The sequence below is a fragment of the Mesocricetus auratus genome, unplaced genomic scaffold (assembly GCF_017639785.1).
Source record: "Mesocricetus auratus isolate SY011 unplaced genomic scaffold, BCM_Maur_2.0 Super-Scaffold_100020, whole genome shotgun sequence".
NCBI lineage: Eukaryota > Metazoa > Chordata > Mammalia > Rodentia > Cricetidae > Mesocricetus > Mesocricetus auratus.
In genome coordinates, this window is record NW_024429201.1 from 40872453 (window position 1) to 40894458 (window position 22006).

General features: G+C 40.2%; 1 protein-coding gene across 5 annotated transcripts in view; it reads right to left on the reverse strand.

The window, feature by feature from the left end:
* Positions 1-5849: 5849 nt before the first annotated feature.
* Positions 5850-22006, reverse strand: part of Ttc37 (tetratricopeptide repeat domain 37) — a 93248-nt gene continuing 77091 nt past the window's right edge. For 4 of the 5 annotated variants that reach the window (XM_005065703.4, XM_013125902.3, XM_021223590.2 and 1 more), the window contains 4 exons: positions 19863-20015; positions 13722-13852; positions 11796-11919; positions 5850-10057 (listed from right to left, as the gene is read on the reverse strand). In XM_005065703.4, coding sequence (XP_005065760.2) covers positions 9983-10057; positions 11796-11919; positions 13722-13852; positions 19863-20015 — 483 coding nt within the window. In that variant the 3' untranslated portion in view covers positions 5850-9982. The remainder of the gene's footprint in view (positions 10058-11795; positions 11920-13721; positions 13853-19862; positions 20016-22006) is intronic. The other variant, XR_005869908.1, reaches the window with a different exon arrangement.

Below are 22006 nucleotides of genomic sequence, written 5' to 3' on the forward strand. Positions count from 1 at the left end.
TCCCTCCCTCTCCCCCTCTCTCCCTCTCTCTCCCTCCCCCTCCCTGTCCCTCTTTCTCCCTCTGTCTCTCTCTCCCTCTCCCCCCTCTCTCTTTCTCTCTGTGTGTCTGTCTCTCTGGGAGATCAGAGTCACCCATATGTGTAGAAAGGTTTAATGTTAAGATCTTTTCATGACATTTTCTGATTTCATGACTGCATTTCCCACCCCTACTACCTGGTAGAATGTAGCTACTTCATTTTCAGAAGGCATATGTACCTGTGACAAATGTGAACCTGAAATGACTGAGATACGATGCCATGAGCCATGTCCACTTTAACAGCCTCAGAAACACATTGGGAGAAAAACTAATCCTCGCAGAATTTGAGGGGTGTTGAGGGTTCCATAACCTGAGTTTAATGCTGTGCCACAATCGCCATCTCTGTGACTTTGGATTTGTTCTGTCATTTCCACTCCCTCATCCTAAAATGGGACAATAATACTGCTGCTTTAAAGGTCACTGAATGACTAGAAGTAACATTTACCAGACACTAAAAGCTTCTTAAGGCAGCCTAAATGGATTAAGTCATTCAAATTCTTATGACCACAGAGATGTTCAGTAACTTCCATGGAGCCTTGATTTGAAGCCACTCGTTCAGAGGACTTGTTTTAAATAGTTCGATTTTTTTCTTTAAATACAAGCAGATCATCTCCCATATTGTCACCTAGTGGAAACTATACTTAACATTTACTATTAATAAACAGAACATTTGATTTTCCCAAAGACAAGTTTCATATAACTCTGATTCAGATCATTATCTAAAAATATTTGTGCTTAAAAGATATTTAGTATGCATAAGGAAAAGTACTTCTGCTTGTACTAATTCTAGCAAAGGACAGAAGTAGCGAGAATGCAAAACAGAGATTTCTTCTGCATGACCTGGAACAATTTTCTAATTTGAAAAGCACCTTCTATTATCTTGGGAGAAAGGCTAACAGCTGAAGAGACATTATGGACAATGAGTGTTTCCATAGGTGCTAATGACAATTTGCAATACATCCTATGTCCTTTATTAGCTTAGCCATCAAAGCAAACATAAAAGCCCTTGGGCCAAGTAGAATCAATTAGTATCCAGCTGGCGGATGTTTCTCTAGAAAAATTATACACTGCTCATAAGACAAGTATTCAGGGACAGACTTCAAATAGACAATGCCTACATGGTACCGGACAAACCCACACTTCTGCAAACCAACCACCCCGATTCATGGACTTTTTTCTATCCTCTGTTCTATAGTCAACCATCTAAGCCTTTTAAAAGGCTGGCACACATTCATGACACAAATGCAACATCTTCAAGAGATGTAGGATAGGCAGATAGAAAAGCATTGAAAGAAGGATTGCACACATGGGTTTTTAATCAACTCCCTCCTCTAAAGGGAGAGTTGGCACTGCAGTGCAAAGTTCACCTAGACTATCAAAGTGTTTAGGTGCCTATGACATGGGACTCAAAAGGAAGTTGACAGGCTTTGGGAAGAAGCTCAAGAAACACAAAGAGAAAAATAAGGGATGTGAGGCCACCAAGGATTAAATGGAACAACTAGTCACTTTGGTTCTCTATAACGTTCAGAATTAATCTGTATTCCCTATTGCTACAAAAACTCACACTTGCTGAGTGGTTTCTTTAGAGGGCAAGGCTCTCCCGTCCCTGCACCACCCCCCACGTCTCTGGTTCTCTTCTCCTGAGAGACAGCCTGCCAGTTTGGATCCACAGTAAACCTTTCTTTCGGTTCAGACTGGTCCAGTTGGTGGTTTCATTGCACCTTGCTCACATATCAATGCAAATTTCTCTCCCAGCCAGTGTTTTTACTTCCTCTGTAACTTCCTCTTCTTTCTCCATGAAAAACCATCTGTGCCATCTGGCTTCTTCCTTGGGGCCCAGACATATTTGTGTCACAAACATAAGAGAAATTAGTACTTCCAGAAGTGTCCGTACTCAGGAAAACACAGCTCAGCCTAAGATAAGAACTGTTGTCTTGTCTGCTACCACCTGCTTTCTTCCTAATTCCCAACCTCTGAGCTATGTGTTTACAAACCCGTCTCTGCTTTTCCATCCTAAAAGTATTAAACAGTGCAGATCACTTCAATCTTTTAAACTAGTGCATTGACGTTTTCCAAAATGTTACCACTGCCTATTAATTTATGGTACAGCATTTTGTTCTATGTAGAGATTAAACAATGAGCATATTTGGTGTGATCAAATAGAGAGAATGACATTGGAAAGGCAGGAGCATAGAGACTGAAGTTATCTAAGGTTTACAAAACAACGTAAATGCACTGTTTAATTTGTGACCTTGTAAAAAAGCACAACCTATGTGGCGTATTGCATGTAATTATATTCAATCATTCACAGACAGTTGCTTCTATGAAGCATCCCCTGAGTAAGGAGCACTTTTCCTTCCTAGTCTTAGATCTAAGACCATTCTCCTATCTGCCTTTACCATATGCGCCTTATTGCAAAGGGCTTCTATCCTAAGGCATATGGTTACATGGGTTGCAGCAACTAACAGTTTGTTCTTGTACTTTATTTCATTCATTTCTGGTTTGGAAAACGTTGGCGACATCATTAAGCAATAGATGACAGCATTAGAAATCTAGCTAAGACCCTTAATTTATCAATTCATAGACAATTCAAAGGCCAAAAGACAGACTTATACAGTCACAAATCTAGTCAATACTTATAACAAGCTTTTAAAATTAATAATTTCACACATGCAGACAATGCGTTTTTAAAACTTTTTTAACTTAATTTTTACATTCCAATCCCAATTCCCCCTCCCTTCTCTCCTCCCTATTCCTCCACCCCCCCCCACCTCCCATTGCTCCACAAGAAGGTAAGGTTTCCCCTAGGAAGTCTACTAAGTCTGTCCCATCATCTCTTTGAGGCAGGAACAAGGTATCTCTCCGTATAGAACGGGCTCCACTAAGTCAGTTTGTGCATTAGAGCTAGATGTTGGACCCACTGCCAGTGGCCTCATATATCGTCACCTACATTGTGGTAGTCTAGTTTGGTCTTACACAGATTCCCCATTTGTCAGACCGGAGTCTGTGATCTCTCACTAGTTTGGGTCAGCTGATTCTGTGGGTTTCCCCATCATGATCTTAACTCCTTTGTTCATATTACTGCTCCTCCCTCACTTCAATTGTCTTCCAGGAGCTCAGCCCAATGGTTAGTTGTGGATTTCTGCATCTGCTTCCATCTGTTTCTGGAAGAGGGTTCTAGCTGGGGTTGTGGATTGCAGGCTGGGTATCTTTTGCTTTATGTCTGGCATCCACTCCTTTGATCCCAGAACTGAAGGCAGAGGCCGGCGGATCTCTGTGAGACCAGCCTGGTCTATAGAGTGAGTTCCAGGACAGGCTCCAAAGCTACACAGAGAAACCCTGTCTCGAACCCCTCTGCCAAAAAAAAGAAACATTTCATTTCTTTAAGGAGGCATAGTCATACCACAAGGTCATTTGTTCAACTATGTTCATAGTGACATTATTTGTATAACCAGATCTTGGAAACAACCTAAATGCCCTTTAACTGAAGAATGGATAAAGACACTGTGATATATTTACACAATGGAGTACTAAGTACTAACAATGACATCCTAAAATTTGCAGGCAAGTGGAAAGAACTAGGAAAAAACCATTCTGATTGCGGTAACCCAAAACCAGAAAGGCAAATAGAGTATGTACTCACTCATAGGTGGATACCAGACAATGCATTTTGATCATATTCTCCTTCCAGTTTCCCCTAACTCCTCCCAGATACACGCCCCTCCCCCCAAACTATCAGCTGTCAATAGCACTTGCTTGTGAACCCCTTCCCGCTCCTCGCTGGACTGACGACTGTCTACACAGCCGGCTCCTCGCTGGACTGACAACTGTCTACACTGCCTGCTCCTCACTGGACCATTGACTATACTGCCCGCTCTTCGCTGGATCGTTGATTACACTGCCCGCTCCTCGCTGGACTGACAACTGTCTACACTGCCCGCTCCTCGCTGGACTGACAACTGTCTACACAGCCGGCTCCTCGCTGGACTGACAACTGTCTACACTGCCCGCTCCTCGCTGGACTGACAACTGTCTACACAGCCGGCTTCTCGCTGGACTGACGACTGACTACACCGCCTGCTCCTAGCTGGACCGTTGACTGATGAGCGCAGAGGCTGTGAGTTCCTGAGTCGTGTGGCCCTGCTCCACTCAGGTCTTCCCCAGCCTCTAGCTCTTACAATCTTTCAGCTCTCTTCCAAGATGGTCTGACCTCTAAGGAGGGCATGTGAAGTGGCTGGGCACTCCAGACACTCGTTCTCTGTATTTTGGCCAGCTGTGAGTTTCTGCATTAATCCTGTCCACTGAGATTTCTCTAGTAAGGTCTGCACTAATCTAATCTATAGGTATGAGATGAGAATTTAGAGGGCAGTTTGACACTGTCCATTTAGCAAAACACTAGTAGTAAGTTCATCCCTTTGGTTTCAGTTCATGGGCTAACAATTGGTCAAATTTACAGCACCCACTCTTAAATCTGATCAGAAAGTGGTTACTCCCATATTTGTGGTAGTATCGCACCCATGGCCATATCTTGACATACCTGTCATTATTGTATGTCACAGGGACCACAGCTGGGTAACATTTGTCATTATTATGTCACAGGGACCACAGCTGGGTAACATACCTGTCATTGTATGTCACAGGGACCACAGCTGGGTAACATACCTGTCATTGTATGTCACAGGGATCACAGCTGGGAAACATACATGTCATTGTATATTGTCAGCAGCCTGCCTAGGAGCTTCTAGAACTATGAAAAGTAGCCAGGAAGCCTCCTGTACCACCTTGAATTCTCCATGTCCTTTGATCGAGTGTGTGGTGTCTTCAGCAACAGTATCTCACCATCTAGCTGTGGTAGGCAACCGAGAGCAATGGCAACAGTCTGCATTGTTTAGGGAATATCCAGGATCCTCGGGCCAACAACTTGAAGGCTAGGTTTTCACACCGGGTAGCTGGGAGGAACAGAATCCCTATGTAGGGTAACTCCAAATTCCTTTATATGAATGTGTGCGTGTCTGTGTTTGAGAAGTTTTATGAAGATACTTGTGTGTGCACAGTGATGTGTACACACACTTAGTGTGCCTGTGGAAGTCACAGGACAACTTTGAGGAGTTGGTGCTTAATCAACCAAAAGTCAATAGCTCAGGTTGTCAAGTAGGTACCTTTATCTGCTAAGCCATCCCACCAGCTTGAAGCATACACCTTTGGTATGTGAGTATAATTTAATGCATTTAAAAAGAGAATTAGATAGAAATACGCATTGATGAGGTTTTATGAAAAATGCATTTTATTTGTATGATGATTTTAGTTTTGAAACTATAGTTAAGAAACTACCATTTCTCCTTCCCATTTCTCCCTCCAACTCCTTCCACATACCCCCTTGCTCTCTCTCAAATTCATGGTCTCTTCTTTGTTATTGTGTGTGTATGTATTTCTACATGACTAAATACAACCTGTTCAGTTCAAATAACGTTATCTGTATGAACATGATCTCGGGGCTGAAAATTCGATGGGCCTGCCTTAAACAATGATGACATCAATGGACATGCTAATACAGAAAAGGGAAAGCTCTCAATCCTGTGTTGGTGCCTGTGGAGGCCAGAAGAGGGTTTTGGATCCCCTGGAGCTAGAGTTGCAGGCATCTGTAAGCTGCCCAACAAAAGTTCTGAGAACTGAACGTAGGTCCTCTGGAAGAGCATCAGGTGCTCCTAACCACTAAGCAACCCTGTCCCTTATTTGTTTCTTAATCAGTCATACAAAGTAACAGATATCATTATGGCACTTAAAAAAAACGTTTATTTATTCTTTGAGAATTTCATCCACCAACACAAGGTATTTTGATCACCATTCACAGTCCTCTCCAACTTCCTCAGTACATCTCCTTACCAACCACCTGCCTTTTTTTTCTTCTGTAACTCACCAAGTACAATTAATGGTGATCATATGCACATGGGCGTAGCAACATCCACTGGAACATGGGTAACCTACCCCTGGCCACACTTCTAAGAGAAAAACCTCCCACCCAGCAGTCATCCGCTGCCCTACACCATTGTTTCATACTTATTTTGCCTTGGCTGTCCCTCCTCTCCAGCTCTCCTTCCCCGGGCCCTGCACCCCAATACTTGTGCCCTTCTGTCACTGGATGTTCCTTTAACCAGTTTAATGTCGCATAAATTCTATTAGGCTCTCTTTGCCTACTGAAACTTCCTCCCATCATGGTGACCTTTCTACCTTTATGATCTATACCTTCATTTATGCCAATATATGTATACACGTATACAACTTAAAATTGGGATCCACATTTGAAAGAGAACATGTTTTATCTTTCTGAGTTTGGGTTACTTCAATTAATATATTAATTTTCTGACTCATTCATTTTCCTGCAAATTTCATTTTTCTTTACAGCCAAATATGCCTATATATACCAGACTGCCCTATCCTTTGCCTGTTTATGGATGAATAGGCTGACTCAGCTTCCTGGTTTTTATGAATAGAGCAACAATGGCTATTTCTTGAGGAAAGTTTCTACTTCAAAATATGTAGGGATACATACTCAAGATACTTCCCACGCCCCCAAAGGGTTACCTAGGACAGGTGGGAGATAAAAGGGAAGGGAAAGCAAAATCTCTCTTGGATGCTGGCCACGTTTCCGAGGGCTTCTCATCTTCCCAACTTCTTGTGTAAGTGATTTCTCCTGTTAATAAATATACTTGTTTTCCCATTGCATTGATTTCTTTTCAAAAATACTTCAAAGCAAAAAAGTAGTATCTATGAAAATATAAACAGTTGCATAGGGTATTTGGATAAACTAGAATTTAGAATACTGCTATTAACAACTCCCCATTAGGAAGTTAAAAATTACCAGGCAAAAACTATAGCATATGAGAGCTCTCTTGTGACTATTTTCCAAACTAAGAATGTGTCGTATTTAAATGATGCAACGTTCTCACTTACTTCTCCCATATAAAGTCTATAATATAAACACATATTTCTAAGTATGTAAGTAAAAACGGAACACGTCCTCCTATACAGTAAGGGCCATTTATGAAACCCAGTGATTCCTTTTAGAACAAATGTCAGGGAAGGAATCTGAGTTTCTTCCATTAGCAACTCAAGTAGAAGGAAGAGCAGGACTGGAAAGAAGCAAGAGTGAACTTGACAAAAACAAAATTTCCACATATTTGTAATCTACACTGATGTTCTAAAACCCGCCTCATTTTTATGTTACTACAGTTACATCCAAGTAGGAACGGAGATGCCTTATGGATAGCCAGACAGGTCCTTTCAATGTGTATCTTATCAGCAGGTAAACAAACAAACAAACAAACAAACAACTAATACACTTTATGGTCCTGATGTACTGGGTTTTCCTATCCAGTCCTACTTTGCGCTGATGAATCCCAAATTAAAGAACATTTGTCAATCACTCATTTGGTAATGTACAAAAAGAAAACAACCCTTCACTTTTTTTTTCTGAGCAAAAATAAAGAGACACTGCAAAACAAACAAGCAAACAAAACAAAACAAAAACAAACAAACAAAAAGTGATTCCAAGCAAATAGACAGTGGTCCAGAATCCACTTACAAGCTAAAATGTGTTTTCTACAGATGGCTACCATTGGGGGCCAAATAACATTATAACTATCTAGTTGACTAACGGTAGCTAAATGGTGAGTTTAAAAAAGAGAAAACACATTGCAATTCTAATATCAAACTTAGTGATGACAATGAAAAACTGAGTATCAGTCCTTGGAGAAATCAGCTTTAATTTAACTCAATTTTTCACAGTTTTATAATGTTGACTTGCTTCGAACTGACTTTTTTAAGACTGTTGTTTAACATCAATATTAAAGGGGAAAGTAAGGAAAGATGATGATCTCAAGGCTGGCACAAAATAACATTCATGTGCACATTCTAAATGAAAAGAGAAAACAAAGACTAAATATCCTGATTTGGCATTAAAGACATATTTACCACCCTGATTTCCACAAAACTCCAGGTTCCAGGTCCCTGTAAGCCAGAATTGTCAAAAGAATACAAAGGTTATCACTTAAATGTGCCTGGAGCAAAACTAAACACATGATGCGTGATCCTCACTACGCAAATCCTAAGTGAACGCATTTTCTAAACCACAAATTGGTGACATAATCTAAATGGGGAAGGGGGTGACCCCCAGAAGGCAGTGGACGGCAGGGCTGTGCCTAAAACGGGCAGATGGCAGCAGCCCCATCAGCAGGAGGAGACAGAAGGACAGGGACCCAGCTCCACAGTCACCTACTGCAGAGCATCTCCAGCTGCCTGTGGGTGGGGCTGCAAGCACTGGACCAGCTCACAGGGAGCAGGACAAAGACCAAACAAGCAGAGGACACTGTGTGTTCAGCTCCAACCGCCTCAGGCTCCATCTGAACGCTGAGTCCTGACCCCTCCCATCCCAAGGCCTCCGACTAAACAGCTATCAGTGACTATAATTTCTACCACAGCTGGGGAAACCAGGTTACAGTTCTGTCTAAGAGAATAACCTCTGAAGTACAATTCAATTAGAAGATATTACCACTTCATAGGATTTCACAAAATAATACAAGGAGCCCGCTGGCTTAGAAAAAGCACACAATAAATTATACTGCCATACACCCCTGTACAATAAATATTTACATCTGAGACCTCATTATGCAATTTGGGCTGGCCTGGAACTCTCTATGTAGACCAGACCAATCTCAAATCAGAGATCCGCCAGCCTCTGCTTCTCATGTGCAGGTATTAAAGGCATGTACCACCATGCCCATTGGAATATTGAAAACCACAATCCAAAGTAAGTGACACACAGGATATTTAAATATATAAATCACTTTTTGAAAAAAATAGGTAACTCTGCTTTTAAGTTTTAAAAACCCAAAACTTAAAAACTATGACTCATATTGATAATATGAAAAATAAGACACTGATTTTTGTTTTATTTCACGTAGTTAATGCCTTTTCATCATGAACAAAGAAATTGCGCAAATAATTAATTATCAGCATCATTTTTAACAAATGTTTCATTAATATTTGTTTGTAAATGCACCAGATAACGGAACATGCTAAACTCTGCACCTTGCACGCATCCATACACTGCTTCTTCACAGAGTCTGAGGTGGAACTAGCAAGACTAGCAAGAGCACCTGTGTATTTCACCAAGACTTGGTCTGAAGAACTCTGGAATTTAAAAAATAATAAAATTTACTTTTTCATATTATTTTGTAAAATGGCTACAAAGGCTTTATTGTAAGAGGCAACCTCCAAAGGATACCCTATTATACCCATGCAAATGTAAAAACTAACAGTTTGTGCTGGGTTGGTGGCGCACGCCTTTTGTCCCGGCACCTGCAGGCAGAGGCAGTTGGATCTCTGAGTTCCAGGGCAACCTACTCTACAGAGCAAGTTCCAGGGTAGCCAGGGCTACACAGAGAAACTATCTAAAAAAAAAGTACACAAACAAACAAACAAACAAACAAACAAAAAACTAAGGGAATGAAGGTTTTCTTCTTTTTTAAGGACCAAGTCAGAAAGGTCTTTAAGACTAAAAGCGGCAGATGGAGGGTTACTGGAAAGCTGCACCTCTAACTTAAGAACTTCAACTTCTCTAGATTAAAAAGGGGGTGGGGGAGGAAAAGCAATGGATGATTAAAACTGCAACTTTTAATTTATTTGTTTGTTTTTTTTTAATTATTTCAAGATGGAATCTCACTGTGTACTGCAGGCTGCTCTGGAACTCACAGACATCCCCTCAGTTCTGCTGGGCTGGGATTAAAGGTGTATGCTACCAGGCCCAGCTGATACAACTAGCTCTAGAACATGTTGTTCAGGTGAGAAGTCTTGACTGATGGCCTCGTCCTATTTTCTTCAGTTTTTACAGGAGTCTCACAACCACGCTCACTGTGATGACAGCTTCTCATTCAGTTCCAATGTTCTTTTGTCACCATTAGCTTCAGCATTTTTCACCAACACCTATGTCAAATCACAGACAGAAGCTCAGGAAGCCATTTCAAAGGGTGACACTAATCACAGCAATGCAGTTTTTCACTTCTGTTGTCATAAACTACTCAACTGAAGCTAACATATAAGCACTGTTTATTAGTAAAAACGTCGATGTCTTGATTGATATAATCATTAGTTGTGCATAAGATTAAGGGTTTTGCTTACATTCCTGTCACCTGTAAATCTTGACCCCACATATACAACTCCATAAACAACTGTCCTGATGACCGTGTCCTGTTTAAAGCCATGGCATGCAATTTAAGCTCTAGGCTTTAGGTTTTTTCAAGAAGCTTTCCATAATTTTCACAAATTCCACAAGCTGTAAACAATTCCTTCAGTTGTTTTGTGCTGTCTGTTGTCAAGCATTGTGAAAAGCGTGGGACTTTATTTACTCTTCTTGCAAGCTAGCAAGACTGTGTATGGCAATTTCAAGGTTCTTCCAGATAACACAGGACTCTCTGGTCAGACAATTGGCTGCATTGCTAACGGTACAGTCAGTGGCACAAACACTGACCCAATGCCTCCATGCCCCCAGTCCTCTAAGCCTCTCTGCGGAGTGATATGGATGGACACATTATGAGAGGAACTTATTCTAGAGGGAGACACTATCTGTTTCCCAAGGCTGCTCACTGTAAAAACACCACAGAAAGACTACCTGGAAGAAAGAGCAGTTGGGACCTGTTTCGCAAGATGTTCAGAAATGCAATGGCCATTGATGAACCATATACAGATTTTGCTAGGTAAGGGTTTTGAATTAGCACCTGTCAATTATAACCCTATGGATAGCTCATAAAGGCCTTTTATATTTGTCATGCTCTTCATAGATCACAGAAACAAACACTACCTTTCAGACAAGTGCCTTAACAATTTACCCTTTTCTCCCAGCTAGGAAAGCTCATAGACTACAATGATAAACCGACATACTTGTTAGAATAACTTTTAATCTAAACTTGCCATTCATTGTTCATAGGCAATTATTTATTTCCTTTGAGTGGCTAAGAGAAAATTTATTCTGGAGCCAGATATGAGTGACCAAGCCCAGGGACTCTGATTTAGGTTACCTTTAATTCCATGCCCCAACATGACTAACAATTTCATACTATTCTTATAATAACAGAACAAAGGAAGTCATGAATCAAAACACTTTTAAAATCCATTGCTGGGAATATAAATTCTATTTACTATTATATGCATGGAGTGGGGTGGATGTGGGGACATGTGTGGATGTCACAAGAAACTCTCAGCAGTCACTTTTTCCTTCCACAGCTCACTGCAGGGATCTAGGTCAGGCTGTCACAACAAGAGTGATTAGCTGATGTAACCCTGCAATTCTTTAGAACACAGCTCACACTGAGCTTGATAGAGAAGCTCAAACCAATGCATGCCCCTACACACAGGATTAGACATCCATTTGGATTTTGGACTCCAAATGGTTATTATTCTCAAAGAAAACTTAGCATGGCTTCTGTTGAATCTACATTTAACTACTTAAAAGCACAGCTTACTACCTTGGTTTCTCACCAAGGTGAGAATTTTATAACAAATGTAGTAAAACAATAACTAACCACACATTAAACCATGCACATAACTATTTCTCTACTTTTAGAAGATGCAACAAAGAATTTGATATATTATCTTAAAATTTTACTAACAGTAGGGTAAGTTTGAAAAGATAACTCTAGTATTTTAAATGAAGTTAGCAGCTTACGTCAATGAGCTCATGGTCGTTTTTGGCATAGAGGTGTCTTAAGAGGTACCAACGCGCAGTGGATACAATTGAGTTGGGATAGCCAGACTGATACACTACTCTCTCCAAGAGTCTCCGTGTCTCTCTGGAAGAAAGACATTTACAATTACTTTAGAGCACTTAAGTTGTTATGATGGATTTTATATAGAGTCCCATCCAGATATTACCTTTCCCATTCATTTGAAAAATCTTACCTGATTAAGATTTTTACTTAAATAGTTGTTATTTTGTTAAGTGTTTACTATGCACAAAGCACTGTGACACTTAATCACATTTAATGTTTACAACCTTACTGCTATTGTTATTTCTACTGCAGACAAGCAGATTAAAGCTCATTCAACATACAATGGGGAGAAGATTGCAAACTGTGTGAACATCTATGGGTGTCTGTCCTGTAATCTTTTTTTGACAGTTGCAGGAAAATCAGCCAGGCATGGTGGTAAACTGTACACTCAGTTCTGAGAAGATGAAGGCAGAATGCTCACAAAGTCCAGGTAGTTTGGTCTACACAGTAAAACCCTATCTCAAAAATCCAAAAAATCCACAGGAAGAAAAAAATTCTTGGACAAGTAACCAACCAATCAACCAACCAACCACATAGCCATGATATATATATGAACAAGAAATATTTATTATCTGTATAAGACATGTGTAAAATCAAGTTTTTAGAGTTGTCAAGGATATATACAATATGTGAACTCAACTCATATAATTACAAAATGATTTACAGTTCTGATCTTTTTCTCTCCTAACTTATTAACATTTATGACCCTCAAAACTCCTTAGTTGCAGAAATATCATAAAACAACAACTTCAGAACTGCTAAGAAGAAGGATCCCATAAATAGAAATTAGTTTGAGCTGAAGAACCTGCCTTGAAGAAGTCCACACGCAGGAACATCACAACCACAGTTTCTTCCTACCCTGCATATTAAGGGATCATTTTTGAAAATGACAGCGGTGGTGAAAAGCATAGGGCCACATGGAAACCTGTGTTCTCATGTAGCTCAGTGTGAATCTGCAGGGAGGTTTGGGTAGTTTACAGACAGTGAAACTGTACACACCCATGCAAGCATAGAACATCCATCCCTCGGCCAGGCGAATATTAAATAATGTCAGAATTGCTGAATAGCTATAGGACCTTAATCCATCCTTCAGTGTTATTTTGTTGAGAGGGGCATATTTGTATATAGTGAGTTCTTTATTTCTATAATACCTATTTTGTAGTCTGTTGTCAGTTATGTTTATCTCTAAATCATTGTTTTATTTATGGTTCATTATAACCACGTGTTATTTTAAAAATATTTTCCCCTATTCATGACTACTAAGTAATGTTTTTCATATTTGTGATGCCACCACCCAAACTTCTAAAAATATTACCAAAATTTTTGTTTTAATTCAAACAGCCTTTGAATCTTCTAGACATAAAAGCACATATTTACAAATAGGTTTGTTTTTCCAACATTTGTTAATTTTTCTAGTTTGTTAAATTAGCAAAACTTCTATTAATAAAACCTTAAGCCAGGGTCACTCTGATTTTTTGTCTCCTTCTAGATTTCACGCTACATGACTGGCTCATACTAAAATAGAAGAATAAAAAAACAAAAAACAAACAAAACAAAAACAAACCCTCAAGGGCATCCCCATGTAAAATGCTGCCATGCCAAACTTGTCATATTTATATCCATGCATCATTTTTGTTAAATAAACGTAAATGTTTTCTTCTGCATTGCAACACAGAAAGAAATGTTCCTAAAGTATAGATATAAGAATACCCCAAAGCTTGCTACACTAATTTATCTCATTATAAGTCCTCCCTTGATCATTTTCTAGGAGGCTTTACGGTGAAGTAAGATTTCCAAGCCAAGAACAAACACAGTTTATATACCTTGCTCCCATCTTGCGGTTGAACTGTAACAAAGCTTGCAAGAACACAGCCAGAGGACAAAAGCAAATTTTCAAGGCCTCGCTTGTTGCCTCTTGAAGCAAGGATGACCAGTGATCACCAGAAACGTTAGCCTAAAAAAGTGCAAAATAAACATTAACTCAAGGTTTTGACATGTTCACTTTAAAAAGCACATAGCTCAGCTCTCACTATGGATTCCCTTCTTGTCCATCATCATAGAAATACTGAAGGAGCAGAATTGTAATTACTACAAATGATCGAGGACAAACAGGGTACACTGAGATAAGGGACGACCTCAAAAAGAAAACATCATTTTATAACATGAAAACACAGACTGTAGATGAGAAGCCCGTTAACCAGTAATCTTTTCTTTTTTAATTATGGTTGTGGCGGTTTGAATAGGAATGCCCCTCTTCCCCATAGGCTCATAGATCTGAATGCTTGGTTAGTGAGGGGAGGCACTATTAGGAGGTGGCCTTGTTGGAGGAAATGCTTCACTGGGAGTGGGTTGGGCTTTGAGGTTTCAAATCCCACGCAGGCCCAGTGTCTCTGGCTCTTCCTGCAGATCTAGATGTGGAACTCTTCAGCCACCTCTCCAGCACCATGTCTGCCTGCACAGAACCATACTTCTCACCAAGATGATGATGGACTGAACCACTGAAACTGTAAGCCAGCCCCAATTAAGTACTTTCTTTTTATAAGAGTTGCCCTGTTCATGGCCACAGCATCTGTTCACAGCAATAGAACAATGACTAAGACAGTGGTAAATGTAAGATAACCCCGGAATTTCATAAAATCACAATATAGAACATGCAAAGCAGAATTAAACCACAGTTAGGAATACTGAAAACAAAGTAGTGCCACTGCATGGAAGGAATATGCATGCATATTCCTTCAGTTACAAACAAGTTTTATAAAAAGTATTGATTCAAAAATAGCGTGAACTGCCTAGGAAACAGTAACTGAAAATAAGCGGTAGGGAAATAGGTAAGAAGAAAAGATTATTAAAGCTTTCCCTGGGGCTGGGGCTGTAAGGTACTTGGTAGCGTGTTTGACTAGCAGGCATGAACCACTGGGATTCATGCCCAGCACTGCAGACACGAGACACCATGGCACACACCATGGCACATGCCTGTAGTGGATATAGGGAGCTTAAAAGTTCAAAGTAACCCTCAACAGCCTAGTCAGCCTGGGCTTCTCAAGACCCCACTAAAAACAATCTCAGCAAAACCCTGTTCCTCAGCTCTTAGAATCCTTCTGCCCCACCTTCTAAATAATCCCTGATCCTTGAGTGCAGGAATTGTGTCTTACAGAAATCAACACTACAGGGTGGTGTCAGAGCCCATTGTTATTGACTCCATTCCATCTTGACTTGAGGTCAAAGAGTTCACACCTATTCTTGCTCCTCAAGGTTAAACAACAGGATGTTTGGCCTAAGGTGTGGATACTGGATGTCCTGACCCTCATGACCAAATTATAGGATGTTTGACTAGGATGTAGTTACCAGGGGTTTTGAGTATTGACATTTGTTCCTCGTGTCTTGGTAAGGGAGTCTCTTGCCCTCCCTTTTGATTGGGTAATAAACTTGGGGCATCTGCAATGTTCACTGAGTGCCCTCCTAAGTCTGCCTTCTGTCTCTTGTTTCTTTTCTCAACCTTCATTCCCCCTTTCGGGTATGTTTGACGTTGGTTGGACCCAACAGGTGGGAGGTAGGGCATACAAAAAATGATGAAAAGGAAGGGAAGAGAAGAATTATACAATTATAACCTCAAAATTTAAAATACTAAAAAAAACCTCAAATTGTACTAAGATTTCTTAATTACAGGTATCTAGAATGTGCATTTTAAAAGTCAATGTTTATTTCACATTTTAATGTAACCATATTAAAACAAATACATAAAACAAGTATAACAAATATAGTCCATTTCACTTAATTGTAAGAAAAATACTAGTGCAACAGCCTCTAAGTATAGTGTAAGCAAGAATAGTTTATGTAATCAAGGAATATCAATGCTTAATGAATATACAAAAGAATAATGGAGGTTGTTAGACATCTTTTGTACATATGAGAGCAGAAATAAAGCATTTTATATATATATACAATTATATATAACAGAAAAATTATATACATTTCCTCCCTCCCTCCCACATGTCCCCTTGTTCTCTCAGAAGTTCATAGCCTCTTATTTTTATTGCTATTAGGTATGCATGTAACTTACAAGCACCAGCATGGCAGCTGACCCTTACAGTGCAGCAGCATCACACACCTTGGAAGTATCCAACAGCTCTCTAACTGGACTTAGACCTATGCCTGCTCAACATGAGGTAAACTTATGGCTGGTACTGGAAATTTAGGGACTACTTGGAACTAGCAGTAAGGTGCCAGCCACTTTCCTAAGTCAGTACAACCCCTACATTATAAATAGTTTTGCTTACACACACAGAGTTTAGTTCCTACCCCTTCATCAAAGAAATGTCTCTTTACAACAGATGGATACCACTGCAGAAAACCCCAACAGATGTAACTGCAGAAAACATCTATAAAATGGCTCGTGTCCTTTTACAAACTAGTAACATGAGCTAGGGAGAGAGATGACTCTGTGGATAAGGTATTTGTTGTGCAAGCATGAGGACCTAGCTCAAATCTCCAGCACCAACTTTATGCTTGGGTTGCAGGTGAGGCGGAGCACGGTGGCTCACCTGTCATCTCAGTACTAGGAAGGCAGAGACAGGAGAAGAGGAGGAGGGCAAGCTGGGCTAATGGGTTGGTGCTTCCTGGCTTTAATTTCCTCCATAGGTGAGGTGGAAGAAGACTGAGGAAGAAACTCAACACCAACTTCTGACCTCCGAACACATCCACACCCATATACCACATACACTAACAGGAAACTCTCACTAGTACTTTAAAATATACTCTCTAAATTCTAAGAGATCAAATCTTCCTTCTACGCATACTCAACAACATAATCAGAACGTACTTTTGGTTTCATCTCCCCAGCTCTTCAAAATTTATTGAGCTGAAAGCAGGGTTTCACACCTTTAATCCCAGTAATTGAGAAGCAGAGGCTGGTGGATCTCTGAATTCAAGGCCAGACTGGTTTACATAGCAAATTCCAGGCCAGCCAGGGCTACATAGTGAGACCCTGTCCCAAACAAACAAAACAAAACAATGATGATGATTATGATGACACTATAAACTTTTTGTTTTCTGTATATAAATAATATGGAAGAAGGGAAGGGGAAATAGAATACATATGTAGGGAGAAACAAGGGGGACACTGGAGAGGGAAGGTTAAATGGGAAGGGGGATGGACTAGAGGAATAAGGAAGGGAATAAGGAAAGGGACAGCTAGCACATCACTGGAGAGATCATATAGAAACCTACTACTGTAAAAGCATCCTAAAAATGCACACTTATAAAGGAAATCCAAATGGAATCAGAAAATAATAGGTAAGATAATGCCTCAACTAGACAACTTTTGCCACCAAGTGAAAACCTCCCCTGCTAGGATTGGGTTACATCTAGTTGAGTTTTTGGCCAAAAGGGTGGCATAGAAACCCTCAAACATCTCAGTATATTGACAAACTATTAGTTGCTCTCCATAAACAAAGGGAGGTAAATACCAACCCTGTTACAGGTCCTGAGATCTACAATGGCAGCCTGCTTGAATGACATGCTGATGCAATAATGGCACAGACGTGACAGTAACCAACCATCATCTAATAGAAATTAAGGTCCATTCTACGATATGGAACACTGTCAGGTGGTCAAGGGCTCAAAATTAGATAGATCACAGGCCTAGGGGAAAACAAAAACTATTGTTTTGCTAAAGGACAGCAATAAAATGACCCCTAATGACGTTTTGATACACGTATCAATCTGTGCCTCGTTCAGCCATTATCAGAGAAGCTTCCTCCTGCAGCAAATGGGAACTAACATAAAGACCCACAACTGGACAATATACAGAGAGTGAGACTTTGGAACACCCAGACCTAATGTCTTCATCAACTGTGCCCCCAGCCCCAACCCCCGGCTCAGGGATTATGTGGAAGAAGACACCAAAAGATTGAGAGCCAGAGGGATGGATGACTCAAAAACATCAACAACAACAAACCAACCCAGTATCTTCCATATACAATAGGACCAACACACACATCAACTCAGAGACTGTGTGGCACAGGGATTGCACGGCATCAAAGTAAATGGGGGCCCAGCACTGAGAAGGGAAAGAAAACATGAGCTTCCCTCCCTAGCCAAGAAGCCTATCTCCAATTGACATCTGATTGCTAAGGAAACTTTAGTTTATTCCAATAGAGAAAACATTAACCACACTCCAGGGTAAGCCTCATGCTCAGCAATAGGCCCAACACAGGAACTCATTGGTATTTTCAGACTTTCTGTCTCATATTGCTTGTTTGGGCATTCTTGTCTTACTGATCTTTTGTTTGTACATTACAGTTTCCAAGGGCTTTATTTGTATGTGTGTTGTATCTATGTGTTTCATATGCTTTGTCTTTTTAGTTCTGTTTTGTTTTACTTGTCTGCTTATTTTCTAAAGAGAGAGAAAGGCATGGAGTTGGCTGGGTGGGTGGGGAAGATGTGGGAGGAGCTGGAGGAGAACTGTGCTCAGAATATATTACATGGAAAACATTACAAAACACTATAACAATAATATTAATAAAATTTACTATAGACTTTAAAGTATACTCTATTTATCAAATAGATCAATTACTATGCAAGGACATTATCCAGTCTCTCAAAACCCTCTTATCTTCATGGTAAGGCTGAGGTCCAACAAAGTCATGATGACACATTGTTTATCCCCTGTACTTCCGTGCTAATGGCATTCCCAGGTGCAGATGACATTTTCTTTGAGCCACCAACCAGCTCACAAATCAAGACATGGAGACTTATTATTAATGATGAATGCTTGGCCTTAGCTGAGGCTTGTCCCACTAGCTCTTTAACTTAGCTAACCTGTTTCTCTTCATCAGCATTTTGCCTTGGGGCCTTTTGCCTTCTTTCATTCTGTGTGCACAGCTTTCCTGTGTCCTGTATGTCTGGTCCCTGGTGTTTCCCTGTTGTCTCATTTTCTTTCTTTTCCAAGCCTGAATTCCTCCTCCTACTAACTTTTCCTGACCAGAAGTTCTACCCATACCTCCTCCGTCAATATTGGCTGTAAAGCTTTTTATTAGCCCAACCAGCTGTCTAAGACAGGCAAGGCAAAACAGTAACACATCTTTACATAGTTAAAAAAAATGCAACACATCTTTGCAACAAATACTGCACAACATCCAGGCCCTCGGTAAATGCCTGGAAGGTTATATTTGGTGAGTACTATAGTGAGAGATTTTCAAGCTGTTTTCCTCGGGCTAGCTTTCTCAGACTTTCAACTTCAGGAGTGGGTGCCGTCTGCAGCTCTAGCCACACAAACCACAGGTCTCAGCACAAAACCCAGAGTGTTTAGAAATTATTAAAAATTTGAAGATGGCAAGTGCAGAACATTAAATCCAGTGGAACCCTGTGTGGTGGCATGGGACACATGTCCATTAGGGTACCCCTGCAGATGCTTCTCTCTCATGATAGGGCTAAGTCCTAAGAAACCCACTGCAAGTTGATAATATATATACCAAATACACAAGTGCTCAAATAGGATCACATCATATAAATTGTTCTACAGTTGACTTCTCTCTCACATACATGCTATCTTTAAAAAATTTCCATACTGGCACATAAAACTTTTTGGGTTAATATGTATTGGCATCAGAAAATAGGGTATCAAGTCATAGAGGTCTCTAGAAACACCTTGAGGAATGTCAAATTCAATTAAGAAAAAAAAGTTAAATCCTGGCATAACAACAGACTTTGAATTCTTAAGTTACCAAGAATACACTTTCTATAACTCAACTTTTACAATTACACTCGATTGTCCGTAAACAACTAAGAAATTTTGTTGTAGTTTGTGAGTTGCTGTTGCTCTACATTCCTCCAGAGCTCAAAGTACAAAGTCCACAAGAGACCACAGCAAAAGATAATGAAATGATGGGGAAAGGGACACAGAGTGTCACTACGTGGAATGTTACATACTTGAAAGGAAGGAAGCATAATCACAATGTGCTTACCATGCACACTTCCAATGCGAGCAGTGCGAGCTTCAGCAGACTCGAGAGCTTCCCACTCCAATTGCCCTGCTGGGATGCCACTTGTAGACTCTTCCTGTAACACATCTCTGCAGCACCCATCATTCCTTGGGACTGATACACCTGTGCCAACCACTAAGGGGCAGAAAGGAAGACAAATGCACAACAATGAGTTTCCTACAGTCTGGTTCCCGACTCCCAACAAATTCAATCAATGCTAATGAGTTAATTTTTAATTCAATTATTGGTATGCTTTGCATCCCCCAAAACAATGAAGGTAATCACACTGATTATTCTGCCAGCAACAATTTCCTACCCATATCAAGCTGAAGTCTAAAGCGTCTCCAAAGATGGCAAATCAAGAATATCAAATTACAATGTAAAAACTATTGAATAAACTACACAAATACTAATCAAAAGCAAGTTTGTTCAGCTGCAGTTCTATCCAACAATATAGCTAAGTCACAGACAGCAAGACACGAAGCTGGCACTGACACAGTACTCCTTCCACACCCACATGAGCACTCTACAATGCAAATCCCAAACAATGCACAATTCACCAGAAAAGGCTGACAGAAACCAGTTCTACATGACAGGCCATTTTAACATGCCTAATCCAGCAGTCATATGAAGAAACAGAAAAAATAAATAAATAAAGAGTCAGTAAAGAGACAACAGACACCAGCAATGACAAGTCGGGTTTATACTACCTACTTAAAGGGTGAAACCAACAACTGAAGAACCGTTTACAACTCCACCTGCAAACCTTACCAAATATGACTTCATGCTGAATTATAAAACATATCTTAAACCAGACGTGCTGGCTTGTGCATTAATAGAATCCCAGTACTCTGAAGGTCCCAGGACACCCTGGACTACTACTGAGCCCGTCTCAAAAACAATCACAGAGACTACATTTCAACAACTAACCACTGGCCTGAAATCATAAAATTATGTTCCAACTAAATGGAATTATACTTGAAATCATGAACAGAAAAATAACTAGAATATTCTCATGTAAGAAAATTTTCAAGATGCTTCATATGAAAAACAAGACAAAGAAACTCCAAAGACAGTTAAAGAGCATTTTGAAACAAATGACAGAAATGCTACAGTAGGACCTCCTCCTTGGAGTCTCCTCACCCAGGGACTGCACTTAGTCCATCCTGCCCACTGAACCACCCAGAGACCTGGGAGAAAACCAAACCATTCAGCATCTGCAGCCATTGGACTCTTGGACCAGCCTGGATCCACCTGGACTGAGCCTTGGACCCATACCAACCAAGAGAGGGAGCAATGCCACCTGCATGCACTGGAAGCAGGGATGGGAAGACAAGAGTATAAGAATACACTCAACAACAGGGAGACTAATATGACACCACCAGAGTCTAGGGACTCTACACCAGGACGACCTGAACATCCCAATGTAGATGAAACAGAAGAGAACAACCTTAAAAACAACCTCATGAAACTGATAGAGGCCCTCAAAGAGGAAATGAGAAATCCCTTAAAGAAATAGAAGAAAAACAAAAAAATGCAAGAAAAGGAGGAAAAGACAAACCAAAATATGCAAGAAATAAACAAATCTCTTAAAGAAAACAAGGAAAGCCAAGAAAAACCAACCAAACAGGTGAAGGAAACAAATCAACAGCTCAAGACTTGAAAGCTGAAATAGAGACAATATAGAAAATAGCAAACTGAGAGAATGCTAGAAATAGAACATCTGGGTAAACAATCAGGAACTACAGATGCAAGCATAAACAACAAAATACAAGAGACAGATGAGAGAATCTAAGGTATTAAAGATGCACTAGAGGAAATATATTCATTGAACAAAGAAAATATTAAGTCCAACAAATCCCTAACACAAACTATCCAGGAAACATGGGACGCTGTGAAAAGACCAAACCTAAGAAATATAGGTATAAAAGAAGGCAAAGAAGCCCACCTTAAAGATGCAGAAACCATATTCAACAAAATCATGCCAGAAAACTTTACCAACCTAAAGAAAGATATGCCTATAAAAGCATAAGAAGCTTACAGAACACCAAAAGGACTGGATCCCCACTCCCCCCCAAAAAATTCCCCTTGCCACATAGCAATCAAAATACCAACATACAAAATAA